Source organism: Kogia breviceps, chromosome 13, assembly GCF_026419965.1.
Source record: "Kogia breviceps isolate mKogBre1 chromosome 13, mKogBre1 haplotype 1, whole genome shotgun sequence".
NCBI lineage: Eukaryota > Metazoa > Chordata > Mammalia > Artiodactyla > Physeteridae > Kogia > Kogia breviceps.
The window spans coordinates 17,409,110-17,426,221 of NC_081322.1; the positions used below are offsets into that span (position 1 = coordinate 17,409,110).

Below are 17,112 nucleotides of genomic sequence, written 5' to 3' on the forward strand. Positions count from 1 at the left end.
CTGGCTTTCATCAATACCTGTCATTTTCTCCTTAAGTCTGTTAATGAGCTTACACTCAGCACATACACAGCTGGCCCTTCTTCTGACAGAAATAACTACATTGACAGGCCTGGAAGCATGCCAGGCTTCTTAGGATGAAAATCTTGGGCGGGTCTTCTTGGAATTACCACTTATTCCACAGTCTTATGGAAACTCCAGGATCTTAGCTTAGCCCTTAATTTTTTTTTTTTTATTTTTTTTATTTATTTTTTTTTTTGTGGTACATGGGCCTCTGACTGCTGTGGCCTCTCCCGTTGTGGAGCACAGGCTCCGGACGCACAGGTTCAGTGGCCATGGCTCACAGGCCCAGCCACTCTGCAGCATGTGGGATCTTCCCAGACTGGGGCATGAACCCGTGTCCCCTGCATCGGCAGGCAGATATTCAACCACTGTGCCACCAGGGAAGCCCAGCCCTTAATTTTATCATTTTTCTCTTGAATCCTTCCTCAATGTCTGCACCTCCTCCATCATAAACTAGCCTTTATTATGTACTGCAAATTATAGACAAGTAGTACCACCCTATCAACATGACCAGATCACAATTGTACTATAAACCTGATTCCCCAGAGCTGATCTCACTGGCTTTAAAGAGTGATACAAAATGACTTTAAAATATAGATTTCTGGACCCTGCTTAAGTGAAATCTCTATGATGAGGGTCTAAAAATTAGCATTTCAATGAGCCTCCCCAGATTTGGAAGCCACTATATTAATCAATCATAACAAAGCAAATACAAAGTTTTATGGAAGAATTTAATAATTAGGTTAAGATTATCACATTTGTCTTTAGAATGATGAATAAATCACAAACAGTAAAAGAGCATCTGACATAGGCTTTCACATTTCTCTAAACACTCCAGATAGATAAATCTAATCCAGAAGTTCTCAGTTTAAAATACAGATTCTTTCTGTTGATCAAGACCTTTTGCTTTTGTTCTGGAAATGTTTATAATGAGACATTATTCTCCCTATAGCCTTTCATGTTCATGAAGATGTTATTTAACACTTCTCCAGATTAAAAAATCTACATATGGCAGGCACAAAGGGCCTTACTGTTTCCCTGTCCTAATAAGAGGGATTCTTCCCTCTTCTCTAAAGGCATAGGGTTCTCAGGCTGAGGTTCATGGATGGAATTCAGTGGGTCTCTGAGTCTCCTGAAATCACACACACAATTGTGTGTGTACCTGTATGCATTTTTCTGGAGAGGAGAACCATAGCTTTCATCAGTGTTCTAAGATCTGTTACTTTCACCATCAGACCTATTTAATTCTGATGTAGAATTAAAAATTACTTTTGACTAGTACGAACATGGGGAAATCTATTATCCTATCTATTGATTATTCTAGTGTCACAGCAGCTAGTGTTCATTGATACAGGAATTATTAAACATTACTCAACTGAATAGTGTGGACATAAAATAGATTCAGATTCATTAACAATGCTGTGAAGATGTTATTCCAGCCCCAAAATGCCTCATACCATTAGTACATGCAGTTTCTGGCTAGTTCAACTTTTCTTGTTCTGTCTCTGTCTGTCTGTCTGTCTCTCTCTCTCTTTTTTTAATTCCATGAGATTTTTCAAACTAGAGCCCATAAGAGAAGAGTAAAGAGTTCCCTGCAATAATTTACAAATTCTCTTACTGTCAAACAAAACAAGCTATCACTTATTTGGAACCTCACCAGTCTTTCCAATATCATAGCTCCAAAAGTCTTCTTCATACCCACTTTATCACATGCAAGATATAGGCATGGAATACCTGGTGCATGGTACTATACTAAGCAGATTATGTTTAATCTGCTGTATAAATAGGAATGAAATTATACAATATATATTCTACAAATGGCTTCCACTGTAATTGCCTTTACACTGTATCTTATGTTGACTGACATGAAGCATCTCTCTATGAAATAGACACATATAACTATTAGTGTTAGCCAAATGTTTCTCTAAATATAACAATGCTACATTTTAAACCAAAAACATATTTTAGCAGTTCCTCATAACAAAAGTATTTTATTTATTCACATAAAAGATAAATTGTTTTAAATGAACACTTCAGACATTCATACATACTACAGTCATTTAAACAAAGCTTTTTTCAGAATATGATTATAAAAACTATAAAAACAATATTAGCATCCCACAATCTTTGCTAAAAGGAAATGTTTTTTAATAAAGGAAATAGTGAATTTCTGAGAGCGTGGAAGGGTATACAAGACCTACATATTGCCAGCATTATACCACTAGTTCATGTATATTTTCTTACTCCTCTTAACTCATGAAGTAGTTATATTTGTTCTCATCTTAATGGTGGAAAAATTAGTTAGATTTAGGTCATCTAGCCATTATGTAACAGAGATTGTAATTGAACCCAGAGACACCTGACTCCATCCTCTAGTTACATTTTTGCTCTGAGTGCATTTCACTATGCAAAAGGCAAATTTTACATTCCACATATAAGTAAGATCATACATTATATGTGTGGAAAAGAACTTTCTAAGGTTACATACAAAGGTAAATCCCTGAGAGAAAAAAAGAGAAATGTGACAACATAAGTATTATAAACTTCTCCACATAAAAATAAAAAAGAAAACACCATAAGCAAAATTAAATAACAAATATTAAACTGGAGTATTTACAGTATGTGACAAACAGCTAATGTGTTTGTTATATAAAAACATCTTTCAAATAAGTGATTAACAGGGTATAGAAAAAAAGGTAGATAGAGAAAAACAGTAAATAATAAGCAACTGAAATGGAAAATTATAAATGATAAATCATTGAAAGGCTTTCAACCCTAATTAAAAATAGCAAAAAGAGGAGACCTTCAAGATGGCATAGGAGGGCTTCCCTGGTGGCGCAGTGGTTGAGAATCTGCCTGCAGATGCAGGGGATACGGGTTCATGCCCCGGTCCAGGAAGATCCCACATGCCGTGGAGCAGCTGGGCCCGTGAGCCATGGCCACTGAGCCTGCGCATCTGGAGCCTGTGCTCCGCAAAGGGAGAGGCCACAACAGTGAGAGGCCTGCGTACCACCAAAAAAAAAAAAAAAAAAAATGGCATAGGAGTAAGACATGGAGATCACCTTCCTCCCCAAAAATACATCAGAAATACATCTACATGAGAAACAAATCTTACAGAAGACCTACTGAATGCTGGCAGAAGACCTCAGACTTCCCAAAAGCCAAGAAACTCTTCATGTACCTGGGTATGGCAAAAGAAAAAACAGAGACAAAAGAATAGGGACGGGGCCTACACCGCTGGGAGGTAGCTGTGAAGGAGGAAAAGTTTCCACACACTAGGAAGCCCCTTCACTGGTGGAAACAGGGGATGGTGGGGGGAAGCTTCAGAGACACAGAGGAGACTGCAACAACAGGGGTGCATAGGGCAAAGCAGAGAGATCCCTGCACAGAGGATCAGTGCCAACCAGCACTCACCAGCCTGAGAGGCTTGTCTGCTCACCTGCCAGGGCAGGTGGGGGCTGGGAGCTGAGGCTCTGGTTTCGGATGTCAGACGCCAGGGAGAGGACTGAGGTTGTCTGTGTGAACACATCCTGAAAGGGGCTAGTGCACCACAGCTAGCTAGGAGGGCGTCCAGGAAAATGTCTGGACCTGCCAGAGAGGCAAGAGACAATTGTTTCAGGTTGCACGAGGAGAGGGGATTCAGAGCACCACCTAAATGAGCTCCAGAGATGGGTGCAAGCTGTGGCTATCAGCGTGGACACCAGAAATGGGCATGAGACCCTAAGGCTGCTGCTGCAGCCACCAAGAAGCCTGTGTGCGAACACAGGTCACTATCCACACCTCCCCTCCCAGGAGACTGTGCAGCCCACCACCGCCAGGGTCCCGTGATCCAGGGACAAATTCCACAGGAGAAAACACAGCAAGTCTCAGGCTGTTGCAATGTCATGCCAGCCTATGCTGCTGCAGGCTCACCCTCCATTCCAATTATGACTATTGTCCACCTCCCTCCCCCTGGCCTGAATGTGCATGAGCTCCCCAATCAGCCACTGCTTTAACCCCATCCTGTCTGGATGGGAACAGATGCCTGAGGGAGACCTACATGCAGAGCTGGGGCCAAATCCAAAGCTCCACCCCAGGAGTTGTGCGAACAAAGAATAGATAGGGAAATTTCTCCCAGCAACCTCAGGAGCAGTGAATTAAAAGCCCATAATCAACTTGCTGTACCCTGCATCTGTGGAATACCTGAATAGAAAATGAATGTTCCCAAAATTGAGGCCGTGAACTTTGGGAGCAACTGTAAGCATGGGGTTTGCTGTCTGCAACTGATTTGTTTCTGATTTTATGTTTATCTTAGTATAGTGTTTAGCCTTTGTTATCATTGGTGGATTTGTTTACTGGTTTGGTTGCTCTCTTCTTTTTTAAAATTATTTTTATTATTACATATTTTAATTTTAATAATTTTATTTATTTATTTTTCTTTCTTTCTTTTTTTCTCCCTTTTCTTCTGAGCCTTGTGGCTGCCAGGGTCATGGCACTCTGGCTTGGTGTCAGGCCTGAGTCTTTGACGTGGGAGAGCTGAGTTCAGCAAACTGGACCAGCAGAGACCTCCCATCTCCACATAATATCAATCGGCAAGAGCTCTCCCAGAGATCTCGACCTCAATGCTAAGACCCAGCTCCACCCAACAGCCAGCAAGCTCCAGTGCTGGATAGCCCAGGCCAAACAACTAGCAAGACAGGAAAACACCCCACCCATTAGCAGAGAGGCTGCCTAAAACCATACTATTCACAGACACCCCAAATCACAGGATGAGATGTGGTCCTGCCCACCAGAAAGACAAGATCCAGCCCCACCCACCAGAACACAGGCACCAGTCCCCTCCACCAGGAAGCCTACACAAGTCACTGAAACAACCTCACCCACTGGGGCCAGACACACAAAAAAGCGGGAACTACGAACCTACAGCCTGCAAAAAGAGACCCCAAACACAGTAAGCTAAGCAAATGAGAAGACAGAGAAATATGCAGCAGATGAAGAAGCAAGGTAAAAACCCACGAGATAGACCAAATGAAGAAGAAATAGGCAGTCTACCTGAAAAAGAATTCAGAGTAATGATAGTAAAGATGATCCAAAATCTTGGAAATAGAATGGAGAAAATACAAGAAACTTTTAAAGAGGAAAAAGAAGAATTAAAGAGCAAACAAACAATGATGAACAACACAATAAATGAAATTTAAAATTCTCTACAAGGAATCAATACAGAAAAACTGAGGCAGAAGAGCTGATAAGTGACCTGGAAGATAAAAGAGAGGAAATAACTGCAACAGAGCAGAAAAAAGAAAAAAGAGTGAAAAGAATTGAGGACACTCTCAGAGACATTTGGGATAACATTAAACACACCAACATTTGAATTAGAGGGGTCTCAGAAGAAGAAGAGAAAAAAAAGGGACTGAGAAAATATTTCAAGAGATTATAGTTGAAAACTTCCTTAACATGGGAAAGGAAATAGTAAATCAAGTTCAGGAAGCACAGAGAGTCCCATGCATGATAAATCCAAGGAAAAACACACCAAGACATATATTAATCAAACTATCAAAAATTAAGTACCAAGAAAAAATATTAAAAGCAGCAAGGGAAAAGCAAAAAATAACATACAAGGGAATCCCCATAAGGTTAACAGCTGATCTTTCAGCAGAAACTCTACAGGCCAGAAGGGAGTGGCAACACATATTTAAAGTGTTGAAAGGGAAAAACCTACAACCAAGATTAGTCTACCCAGCAAGGATCTCATTCAGATTTGAAGGATAAATTAAGACCTTTACAGACAGCAAAAGTTAAGAGAATTCAGCATCACCAAACCAGCTTTACAACAAATGCTAAAGGAACTTCTCTAAGTGGGAAACACAAGAGAAGAAAAAGACCTACAAAAACAAACCCAAAATGGTTAAGAAAATGGTAATAGGAACATACATATCAATAATTACCTCAAATGTAAATGGATTAAATGCTCCAACCAAAAGATATAGACTGACTGAATGGATACAAAAACAAAACCCGTACATATGCTGTCTACAAGAGACTCACTTCAGACCTAGGGACACATTCAGACTGAAAGTCAGGGGATGGAAGAAGATGTTCCATGCAAATGGATATCAAAAAAAGCTGGAGTAACAATTCTCATATCAGACAAAACAGACTTTTTTTTTTTTTTTTTTTTTTGCGGTACGCGGGCCTCTCACTGTTGTGGCCTCTCCCATTGCGGAGCACAGGCTCCGGACGCGCAGGCCCAGCGGCCATGGCTCACGGGCCCAGCCGCTCCGCGGCATGTGGGATCTTCCCGGACCGGGGCACGAACCCGCGTCCCCTGCATCGGCAGGCGGACTCTCAACCACTGCGCCACCAGGGAAGCCCAAAAACAGACTTTAAAATAAAGACTATTACAAGAGACAAAGAAGGACACTACATAATGATTGAGGAATCAATCCAAGAAGAAGATATAACAACTGTAATTATTTATGCATCCAACATAGGACACCTCAATATATAAGGCAAATGCTAGCAGCCATAAAAGGGGAAATCAAGAGTAACACAATAATAGTATGGGACTTTAATCCCACACTTTCACCAGTGGACAGATCATCAAAAATGAAAATAAATAAGGAAATATAAGCTTTAAATGGTACATTAAACAAGATGGACTTAACTGATATTTATAGGACATTCCATCCAAAAACAACAGGATACACTTTCTGCTCAAGTGCTCATGGAAAATTCTCTAGGATAGATCATATCTTGGGTCACAAATCAAGCCTTGGTAAATTTAAGAAAATTGAAGTCATACCAAACATCTTGAAAAAGAAATAAAAGGAATCCAAATTGGAAAAGAAGTAAAACTGTCACTGTTTGCAGATGACATGATACTATACATAGAGAATCCCAAAGATGCTACCAGAAAACTACTAGAGCTAATCAATGAATTTGGTAAAGTAGCAGGATACAAAGTTAATGCACAGAAATCTCTGGCATTCCTATACACTAATGATGGAAAATCTGAAAGAGAAATTAAGTAAACATTCCTATTTACCATTGCAACAAAAAGAATAAAACACCTAGGAATAAACCTACCTAAGGAGACAAAAGACCTGTATGCAGAAAACTATAAGGCACTGATGAAAGAAATTAAAGATGATACAAACAGATGGAGAGATATACCATTTTCTTGGATTGGAAGAATCAACACTGGGAAAATGACTCTACTACCCAAAGCAATCTACAGATTCAATGCAATCCTTATCAAACTACCACTGGCACTTTTTACAGAACTAGAACAAAAAATTTCACAATTTGTATGGAAACACAAAAGACCAGGAGTAGCCAAAGCAATCTTGAGAAAGAATAATGGAACTGGAGGAATCCAGCTCCCTGACTTCAGACTATACTACAAAGCTACGGTCATCAAGACAGTATGGTACTGGCACAAAAAGAGAAATATAGATCAATGAACAGGTTAGAAAGCCCAGAGATAAACCCACGCACATATGATCACCTTACCTTTGATAAAGGAGGCAAAAATATACAGTGGAGAAAAGACAGCCTCTTCAATAAGTGGTGCTGGGAAAACTGGACAGCTACATGTAAAAGAATGAAATTAGAACACTCCCTAACACCGTATACAAAAATAATCTCAAAATGGATTACAGTCCTAAATGTAAGGCCAGAGACTATAAAACGCTTACAGAAAAATATAGGCAAAACACTCCATGACATAAATCATAGCAAGATCCTTTTTGACCCACCTCCTAGAGAAATGGAAACCAAAACAAAAATAAACAAATGGGAACTAATGAAACTTAAAAGCTTTTGCACAGCAAAGAAACCATAAACCAGATGAAAAGGCAACCCTCATAATGGAGAAAATATTTGCAAATGAAGCAACTGACATAGGATTAATCTCCAAAGTATACAAGCAGTTAATGCCGCTCAATATCTAAAAATCAACCCAATCAAAAAAATGGGTGGAAGATCTAAATAAACATTTCTCCAAAGAAGACATACAGATGATCAACAAACACATGAAAGGATGTTCAACATCACTAATTATTAGAGCAATGCAAATCAAAACTACAATGAGATATCACTTCACACTGATTAGAATGGACATCATCAAAAAACCTACATGCTGGAGAGGGTGTGGAGAAAAGGAAATTGTCTTGCACTGTTGGTGGGAATGTAAATTGATACAGCCACTATGGAGAACAATATGGAGGTTCCTTAAACACCTAAAAATAGAACTACCATATGACCTAGCAATCCCATTACTGGGCAGATACCCTGAGAAAACCATAATTCAAACGGAGTCATGTACCAAAATGTTCATTGCGCATTATTTCCAATAGCCAGGACATGGTAGCAACCTAAGTGTCCATTGACAGATGAAGGGATAAAGAAGATGTGGCACATGTATACAATGGAATATTACTCAGCCATAAAGAGAAAAAAATTGAGTTATTTGTAGTGAGGTGGATGGGCCTAGAGTCTGTCATACAGAGTGAAGTAAATCAGAAAGAGGAAAACAAATACTGTATGTTAACACATATATATGGAATCTAAAAAAAAAAAAAAAAAAGGTTCTGACAAACCTAGGGGCAGGACAGGAATAAAGACGCAGATGCAGAGAATGGACTTGACACAGGGAGGGGGAAGTGTAAGCTGGGATGATGTGAGAGAGTAGCATTAACATATACACAGTACCAAATGCAAAATCGATAGCTAGTGGGAAGCAGCTGCATAGCACAGGTAGATTACCTTGGTGCTTTGTGACCACCTATAGTGGTGGGATACAGAGGGTGGGAGGGAGATGTAAGAGGGAAGGGATATGGGAATATATGTATACGTATAGCTGATTCACTTTTTTATACAGCAGGAACTAACACATCATTGTAAAGCAATTGTACTCCAATAAAGATGTTAAAAAATAAAAATAACAAAGGCATTTTATTATTTATTTCCTTTAAAAATGAAGCAGACAATAAAGCCTTGCATTGTGGTGCCTGTGAAGAGGTGGGTGTCCCCGTGTTTGGTGTGGGAGACATAACTGTGCAAAATGCTGCAAAGCATCCATATCTGTTACCCTAGTAGTTTTCCTTCTGGAAATTTATACTAAGGAAATACTTAGCAAATGCACATGGTATACATGTAGTAAATTTCTTATAGCATTATTTTTAATAACAAAAAAAATGAGTCAATGGTTCAATCATTGAAATTTAATTAAGTATATTATGATCTAAGAGACTATTATGCTATCATTTAAAAATAGTTAATGCTATGAGAAAAAAGTTAAAGTTATTTATGCTCTGCAAATTTTGGTACAATATATATATTAAATATTTAATGCAAGAGTCTACTTTTGTTTAAAAGAAAATATAACTAAGCATATAAAAAACTCTGTATATATATATATATATATATATATATTTCTCAAAATGTTAATAACTGTTTCCTCTGGAGTGGTGGTATGGTAGATGACTTTATTTTTCACCCTGTGCTTCTGTTTTTTTTTTTTTTTAAATTAACATGTATTATTTTACTTTGAAAAATGTTCCTTTAAAAATGAAAAATAACTGTCTTCTTGTTTTATCCATTTTTTTCTCTTTTCAAGGTTGTATTTTTACTCTGCAAGTTCGCACTAAGAAGAACAGCCATTTCAGAAGCCTGGGGACGCCTGAGGGCCACCCAAATGCTGGGCGCAGCGTCGGCCAGTGTGATGTTTCTCCCTGTTGCTTGATGAAATGTGGCAACGGTGGCACGTGCGTGGAGCAGGGATCGACTGTTTAGTAAGTGTGACATTATAAGGAAAGAATGTGGCAGGTTGTTTGCATTCTACCTGGTCCTCTACTCGCGCAAACTAGGAACACAAACTGACACTTATTTAAAATATTTTTATGGAGACTTGCTAGGTGACTGGGGGACAGACAAAGGCAACTAGATATGGACCAGCACAGCATTTATGATAATGAAAATGAATCACTACATCTCATTACAGGAAAAAATAGACTACCTTAAATTCATGGTGTTGAGAGTGTTGCCAGAGATGTTCGCCATACAAGGGTTTACAAGGGCTCACATTTGTGATTTGCTTTTTATTTGGGTTTGGGCTCCCTTAGAAAGGAGCCTCTCCTCTCTAGGTGGACCCCAGCAAGGCTGCACAGTTTGGTTTCTAAACTACTTTAATATGAAACAGAATGTGAGTCTGTTGAGTGGGAAGAAAATAAACAAAGAAATGTTGTCTTATAAATAAGTTACTTCGTTGAGCATGTCCTCTGTGCATAAGTGGTATATGACAGGCTCCGGGAATACATCAAATAAAGAGGAAGGAAGCTCTCAGTCCTTCAGTTCCTTCCACTGTAGCTACTCATACATTTCTATGTCTCATACATGCATGAGATGGATAGAAAACTGATTTGTCAAAGTTTTTCTCCCAGGACACATCGGAAGATATGACTCACTGCTAACACTGGCTGACTGCAAAGCAGTGGGGAAGTGGGGTATCAGAGGCTCCCCTGGAAGACAGGGGAGAGCACACGTAGTTTAGAAAGCCCCAAACAGTTCCCCTCCACCTCCACACTAGAAAATGATCAAAAACAACGTGCAAAGTTCAAAGAACTGCTCATCACTGTACCTTGAGCTGGAGAGAAAGCACATAGGAGGAGGGGAAAGGAGATGGTCACTAGATCTTCCTGTTTTTTACCAAAAGCACTCCAGTGACTTCTCAGGACATGTAGAATAATACCTAAACCCTTCCCCATGAGCTATAAAGCCCTACATGATCTGGCCCCATCCCCCTCGGACCATCTCTCTTCCTCCTCACTTGCTACAGTTAACCTACTTTTATCTTTTGAACACGCCAAGCTCATTTCTGTTTCTAGACCTTCATGATGTGTCTTCCAGCTGGAGGACCTTCGCCATCAGTCTCCATCTGGCTGCCTCCTTTTTGTCATTGTCTCACCTCCTCAGAATGGGACTCCCTTAGACCAGCCCAAAACTAGCCCTCCCTCTAATCATTCTCTATCACATTATCATATTTTACTTTCTCCATAATATATCATTGTCCTATTTTGTTTATTTATTGTTTGTTTGTATATTGGCTATTATTTTCCCTGAGAATGGGCCTGATCTCTCATGTTACCAGTGTATCTTCATACCTAGAGGAGTGCCTAGCATAGAACAGGCATTCATTAAGTATTCCTTCAATTAATGAATCAATGAAAAAGTAGAAGGAATCTTAATTCCAAAAGTTCTAAGCAAACGTACAAATGGAAGGACAAGCACGGTGACCCCATGCTCACGTTAATTAAGCCAAATTGACTAAACTGGATAGTCTCCTGATTGGCTATGAGAAATGGGACAGAGGAAGTATAGAAGGATGCAAAACTTACATGAAAGGTAACAGATTTAATTTACATCAAGAATGAGACGCAGACAGTTCCTGAGCAGGAAAGAGCCATGGTAAAAACAGATGTATGCAAGTTATCTCAACATCCCTTTACAGGATGCGTATATTGGGGAGTTACTGCGAGACAGATTTGGAAATCCAAAATAGCCATAGATAAGGAAATAAAAAATTAATTTAGAAGATATTGCAAAGAAATATTCATGGTGTTTGTGATCTACTGAATATGAGATTGTGGCAGGAGGGCTTGTAGGGAGTCAAGTCTAAATTTATCCAAACCAAGTATGAATAAGCTTGCTATGTTCCAGGATGTCCAAGATACCAAATGTGCTTTGTAATAAGTTAAAAGTGTTAGCTGGATTTTATGGAAAAAATTTAAGAAAAATACGTATAGCTTGATCAAGTCCATGGAAGCGCTAGGGACAAGCCCTGAGGCTTGTGATGCCACCATCAGAGAACAATATTTTTTGGCATTAGCCTTACCATTATGATTTTATCTTTACTTATTTACTTTACTAAAACCTTTTACTTGCTTTACAACTTATGCATTCTATTTGTCCCATAACTAAGCTTAATTATTTAGAGGCACAAATTTACCTCATTGTATCTAAAGAAATCTGGTCATTCTTCAGGTGACTTACTAGGTGTTTTTGCTATTTTTTAATGTGATAATAAACTACTAATAATAAAGAATGTAATAATTCAGAATGGGAAGTGGCAGGAAGAAAGCACATGAAGTTGAAGGTGAAGGCAGGAGATTCATCCCAGCTCTTCATTATCCCTGTGGAACAAAGGCGCTACAGGTGTCCATTTCAGAGCTACATGTGTTTATCCTGAATATATGGCATCAAGTATAGATATGTTGTCAACCCAAGTTCATGTGCCCAATGCACATGGAGGCCAAACAAACTGAAACACCCAAGTTTGGAGCAGAGAAAGGTTTATTGCAAGGCCAAGCAAGGAGAACGGGAGGCTCATGCTCAAAATGTCCAAACTCTCCAATGGTTTGGAGGCAGGAAAGCTGGGGCCAGGTCCAACAACAGCCTCCTTATGTATAGGCATTAGGCAGAAGGCAAAGCCATCTCCCAGTTTTGCACTAAATGAGGCCATGACACAAGGAGAAATGGCATCTAAAACAGAAATTTTGTAACATCTGAGCAAGAGACTCTGACCATGAAAATTGTGGAAAATGCACTTTGTGGTAAGAGATAGATAGGCTTCAGGTTAATCTGCTGCAGCAGGTTTCATGCTGACCCTTTGAGATAAACTACTATTAGTATGATGAGCCCTAATCAGATGAAAGATGAGGAGGCCTCCCTCAGCCTCCACATTCTTGTGGTCAAGGAGGTTTCCCAGCCTGACACACACACAGAGGGCATCTCTAGCTGTCCTCTGGTAGCCTTAGACATATTGTAACATCATTATAATATCATTAGCATGACAGTTTTTACCCATCTCCACCCCATGGGTTTTCGCTTACGTGCTCATGGGAAAGATTCAAAATGGTGCCTGGTGGAAGCCCTAATAAGAAATTGCAGAAAATGTGATCATAGGGGAGGGAAAGGGGAGGCACCCTCATCTAAATCTGGAAGATTAACCCTATATTAACAACCTAGGCTGTCCCTATTGTGTGCTCCTTACTCTCAAGGACATCCATGCTCTTCTTCTCCAAGTGTGTAACTTTCGCTTCTGCCCTAAATAAGCTGCTTCTTGGTGCACTCTCCCACACGTACTATGCTTCTAATAAACTCTGTGCCTTATAACCTTGGTCTCTTTGTGGAATTCTTTCTCCAGAGAAGACAAGAACCAAGGTCCTCTCACCTGCCAAAATCAATTTTGGGGTAAGAGTTTTTACAGGCAAAATTTGTGGGAGGGCTGCAGGGTGTGTGACTTTCTTCTGATTGGTTGGTTTTGAGGTAACAGGGTGGTGTCCCAGGACTCTCAGTCATTGGCTTTCTGGTTCCAACCAGTCTGGGTCCACATGCTTGTGCTCAGCCTGAAGTTACCATCCTCCACCTGGGTTGGAGCCTTAGCTCCTGTAGAAGAGCTCAGAGACATGTGTCATGTTGTTATGTATATCACCCAAGGAAGAACCAGGACCTTGCCCTATCCTGCACTGTTGCTTCTTTCTGCATTCCCTCACTCTCCTAATTAGAAACTGTTTGAATCTACCCTTTGGAACTCAGGGGAGGCCAAAGAGACAGAAAGTCTTTTTCTTACAAGCAAGAAACAAGGGACATGGAAAGGTTTTGGGCCCCAGAAGGGCCCCACAGTGTCCTGCTCAGTTTAATCCCCACTTTTCTTTGATACTCCTCAATCTTGAGGGGAATAGGATTGGACAAGAAAGGGAACAACATTTTGGATAGAGAGCTGAACCACAAACTCAGCAGAGGAGCTTGGTTTTAGGGGGACTCAAGTTTCAGATAGACACTTAGAACTATTTGCAAATGATTTTGATTAATAAAGAACATTTTCTTGATTTGTGATAACAAAAGTAATACCTTACAATTGACCAGCACTTTGTGGCTAACAAAGCACTTTTTCCTTACATTATTTCCATTGCTCCTAATTAAAACTCTTTAAATTAGTCAGGGCAATTATCCTGGTCCCAATTTCACGGATGGGACACTAAGCCCCAGAGATTATGAGTGAAGCAAGATGAGGCCTGAGAGCCTTGTAAGTAGTTCTGCAGGACCCCAAACCAAATCTTCAGTCTCTGAGTCAAGATTCTCTACAGAAACTAAATAGTAAGGACTATTTTTAAGATAATGTAACAAAAGCTCTTTATCTGCTGGATGTAATCTGTTCATTTATTCTTAATTTTTAAAAACCAATGTTAAAGATATATCTTCACATGGCATTTTGTATTTTCTCCAAGTTGGAAGTACCTTCCCTGATAACACATACCCTGGAGATTTCATGAGTTTCCTGTGTGGGAGGAAAGCTGTGTCTCACAGCCTAACAGGAGAGTCTTGATCGGAATAAAAAGTACACTTGAGTAATAATGTACGACGGGAGTGATACCACTGACAAGTTTCCTAACAAGATCCTAAAGTCTTTCTCATCAAAATTGTGACCAATGTTTGGGATCATTTTATTGATATAATGACAAAATACTTAGTATATTAACTACATGTGAAGCATTACTGTAGAGTCAGAAATAGCTCTTGTGACTATTATATAATGATACTAAAATTATGGCTCCCTGAACTTAAAAGATGTGAACGTATGGTATGTAAACTATATCTCAATAGAACTATTTAAAAATATTAATGTTTCCACTCATGGACATTTAGCTCCAGTAACAGCAGAAGTTTAAGGAGAATTTTATTCTTTTTGACAGTTTTTGTAATTCTGTTCTAATCTCAATAAGAATCCTCTTTTTAAAGGAAAAAGATGTGGTTTTGTAATATACTTTTCAATAGTGTCTAAGAAGTTTTCCTCTATCCTTGACCTAGTCCAAGGCTCTTAATTTTATATGACTCTATGCTTTTTCACCCAAAGCAGAGTAATATTAAATTGAATTTCTAGGTAACATTATAGACAGCTCAAAGCTAAAGTTCAGTCTTTTCCTGAAAAATAACTAACATAAATAATAAAATAGTTTTTAAATGCTCAAGAGGAAAGTCCTAACCCAGAGGCATAAATTTCAGTGTTTAGAATCAATTTTAACAGCTAAATCTGAAATGTGGTCAAAATGGCTCAACAATGCACAGCTTAATGGTATAAAAATTTTTTTAAAGAACTCAAAATTCTCCCCTGTAGTTCTGTGCCTCCCAGCTAGGGATGCCAAGTAAGGAGGGGTGGGGTCCGATGAGGCTGGACCTAGCGCTGGGCTCCAGCAGACTGAACAAAGCCCTGTTTTCCTGCTCCAAATACATCAGCACACACAGACCCAGCTGCATTCGAATGCAATGTCTCCAACAAGAGGAGGATAATAAGGCAGAGTTCATGTAAGGCCTTTGTGCTCCTGGGATGAACTCTGATGCAACAGAATAAATATAGTAAACTATTGCTGTTGTTAGTAGGTAGCCAAGGTTTGAAAAAGCAAGTGCATAGTACATATGTTCAGTGTATGTGGCATTGTTTTTCTGGGGTTTTTTTTTTTTTTTTGCTTTTTAATTGGGGTACAGTTGGTTTACAATGTTGTGTTAGTTTCTACTGTACAGCAAAGTGGAGTTCCCTGTACTATACAGCAGGTTCCTATTAGTTATCTATTTTATACCTATTAGTGTATATATGTCAATCCCAATCTCCCAATTCACCCCACCCTCCACCCCCCACCCTGGTACAATGTGTTCTTAAACAGATTTTACTTCATTTAAGTTGCACTTTGCTTAACCCTAAAATCATATTTTAACAGTGATGGAGGGCAATATGCAGATGAGTTCCTTTAAGAAAAGAACAGTGTAGGAAAAGCAAATCTTAGAAAACCAAAGTAGGTGTAAAACTGAGCAGCACAAACAATAAGTACAATAGGAATTCAGAGAATGTGGATGTAAAATGTGAATCATCAGAGCTTTATACTAAGTTCATAAATGAGGTATACTTACAACATAAACTGATCAGTGAACACAAAAGCTCAGTGACCCAGGGTTTCCTAATTATTGGCACACAGATGCCTTTAAGAATTAGGTGTAAGCTAAAAGTCCTTTCCCCTGAGCAATGAACATACTTAGGACACAAAATTTACATAAAATTTTAGAGGTTTACAAACTCCCTAGATTCCAATCAGAGAGACACCCAGACTCTCCAAATTAAGAATTCCTTGCTTCTGTACATTTCATCCAACAGTGCTTAGTTCTGTTTTCCAGCACTCCCCTGCTGGACTGTGTGATTGTTTGCCAAGTAGTGTCCTGTTGCCTAAACTCTCCTTACTCTAATCCAGGTTTTCTCCTCCTAAAAGCCTCTTTGCTCCTATCACTTTCCCACCCAAAATGTTGTCTTTCATTGCCAAAGCAACACAGCGTAAATCCTTTACTCTGTCATGCAGGGTGTATCATGACCGGATATCAACTTATCTATTCCTGCTATATTTTTTTTCCCTGAAATATACTCAGATTAATTGTATCACCCTATCCAGCCTCTGGAGAAACACTCCCCTTACCAAGCAACCAACTGCATGCAGCTAGCTTGGTAACTCACTACCCTGCATTAGTTTTTCCTGCTTTCCCCCCACTTTGCTTTTCCCTCACTCTTGCTTACTTGCCAGAGGGTTCCTTATTTCCTTGGAATTGCTTTTAGTCTCTATTTTCTAGGGATTCCAAGTTAAGACAGTATTTCTTAACTATGAGATTAACAAAGAGCTAAAAAAAAATTGACTCATCTAGTGGTGAGGCTGTAGAGAAACAGACACTGCAGTTTACTAGAGCAAACTCTATTTGTTGAAGCAAAATATGTTCATCCCTAGATTGTAAAGCTGAACAGTGGAGGACTCTGCAGCTATAAAGAAAGAACCCTTATCTGTTACTATGGAGTGATCCTCAGGATACATTAAGTGAAAAAAGGGTAAAGAAACATGTAAGAAAAGGGAATGATAGTTGGATGTAGATAAATAGATGTAAGTATATACATATAGATACACATAACACACATACACATATGCTCTTTTTTTTTTAAGAAAAGAAAGGAAGATTACAGAAAAAAAATTATAGTTACCTATA

At 39.2% G+C, this 17,112-nt stretch overlaps 1 protein-coding gene across 1 annotated transcript in view; it reads left to right on the forward strand.

The window, feature by feature from the left end:
- EYS (eyes shut homolog) overlaps positions 1 to 17,112 on the forward strand; it is a 1,724,957-nt gene that overhangs the window by 1,653,855 nt on the left and 53,990 nt on the right. The window contains exon 37 of the mRNA XM_059083021.1: positions 9,659 to 9,833. Coding sequence (XP_058939004.1) covers positions 9,659 to 9,833 — 175 coding nt within the window. The remainder of the gene's footprint in view (positions 1 to 9,658; positions 9,834 to 17,112) is intronic.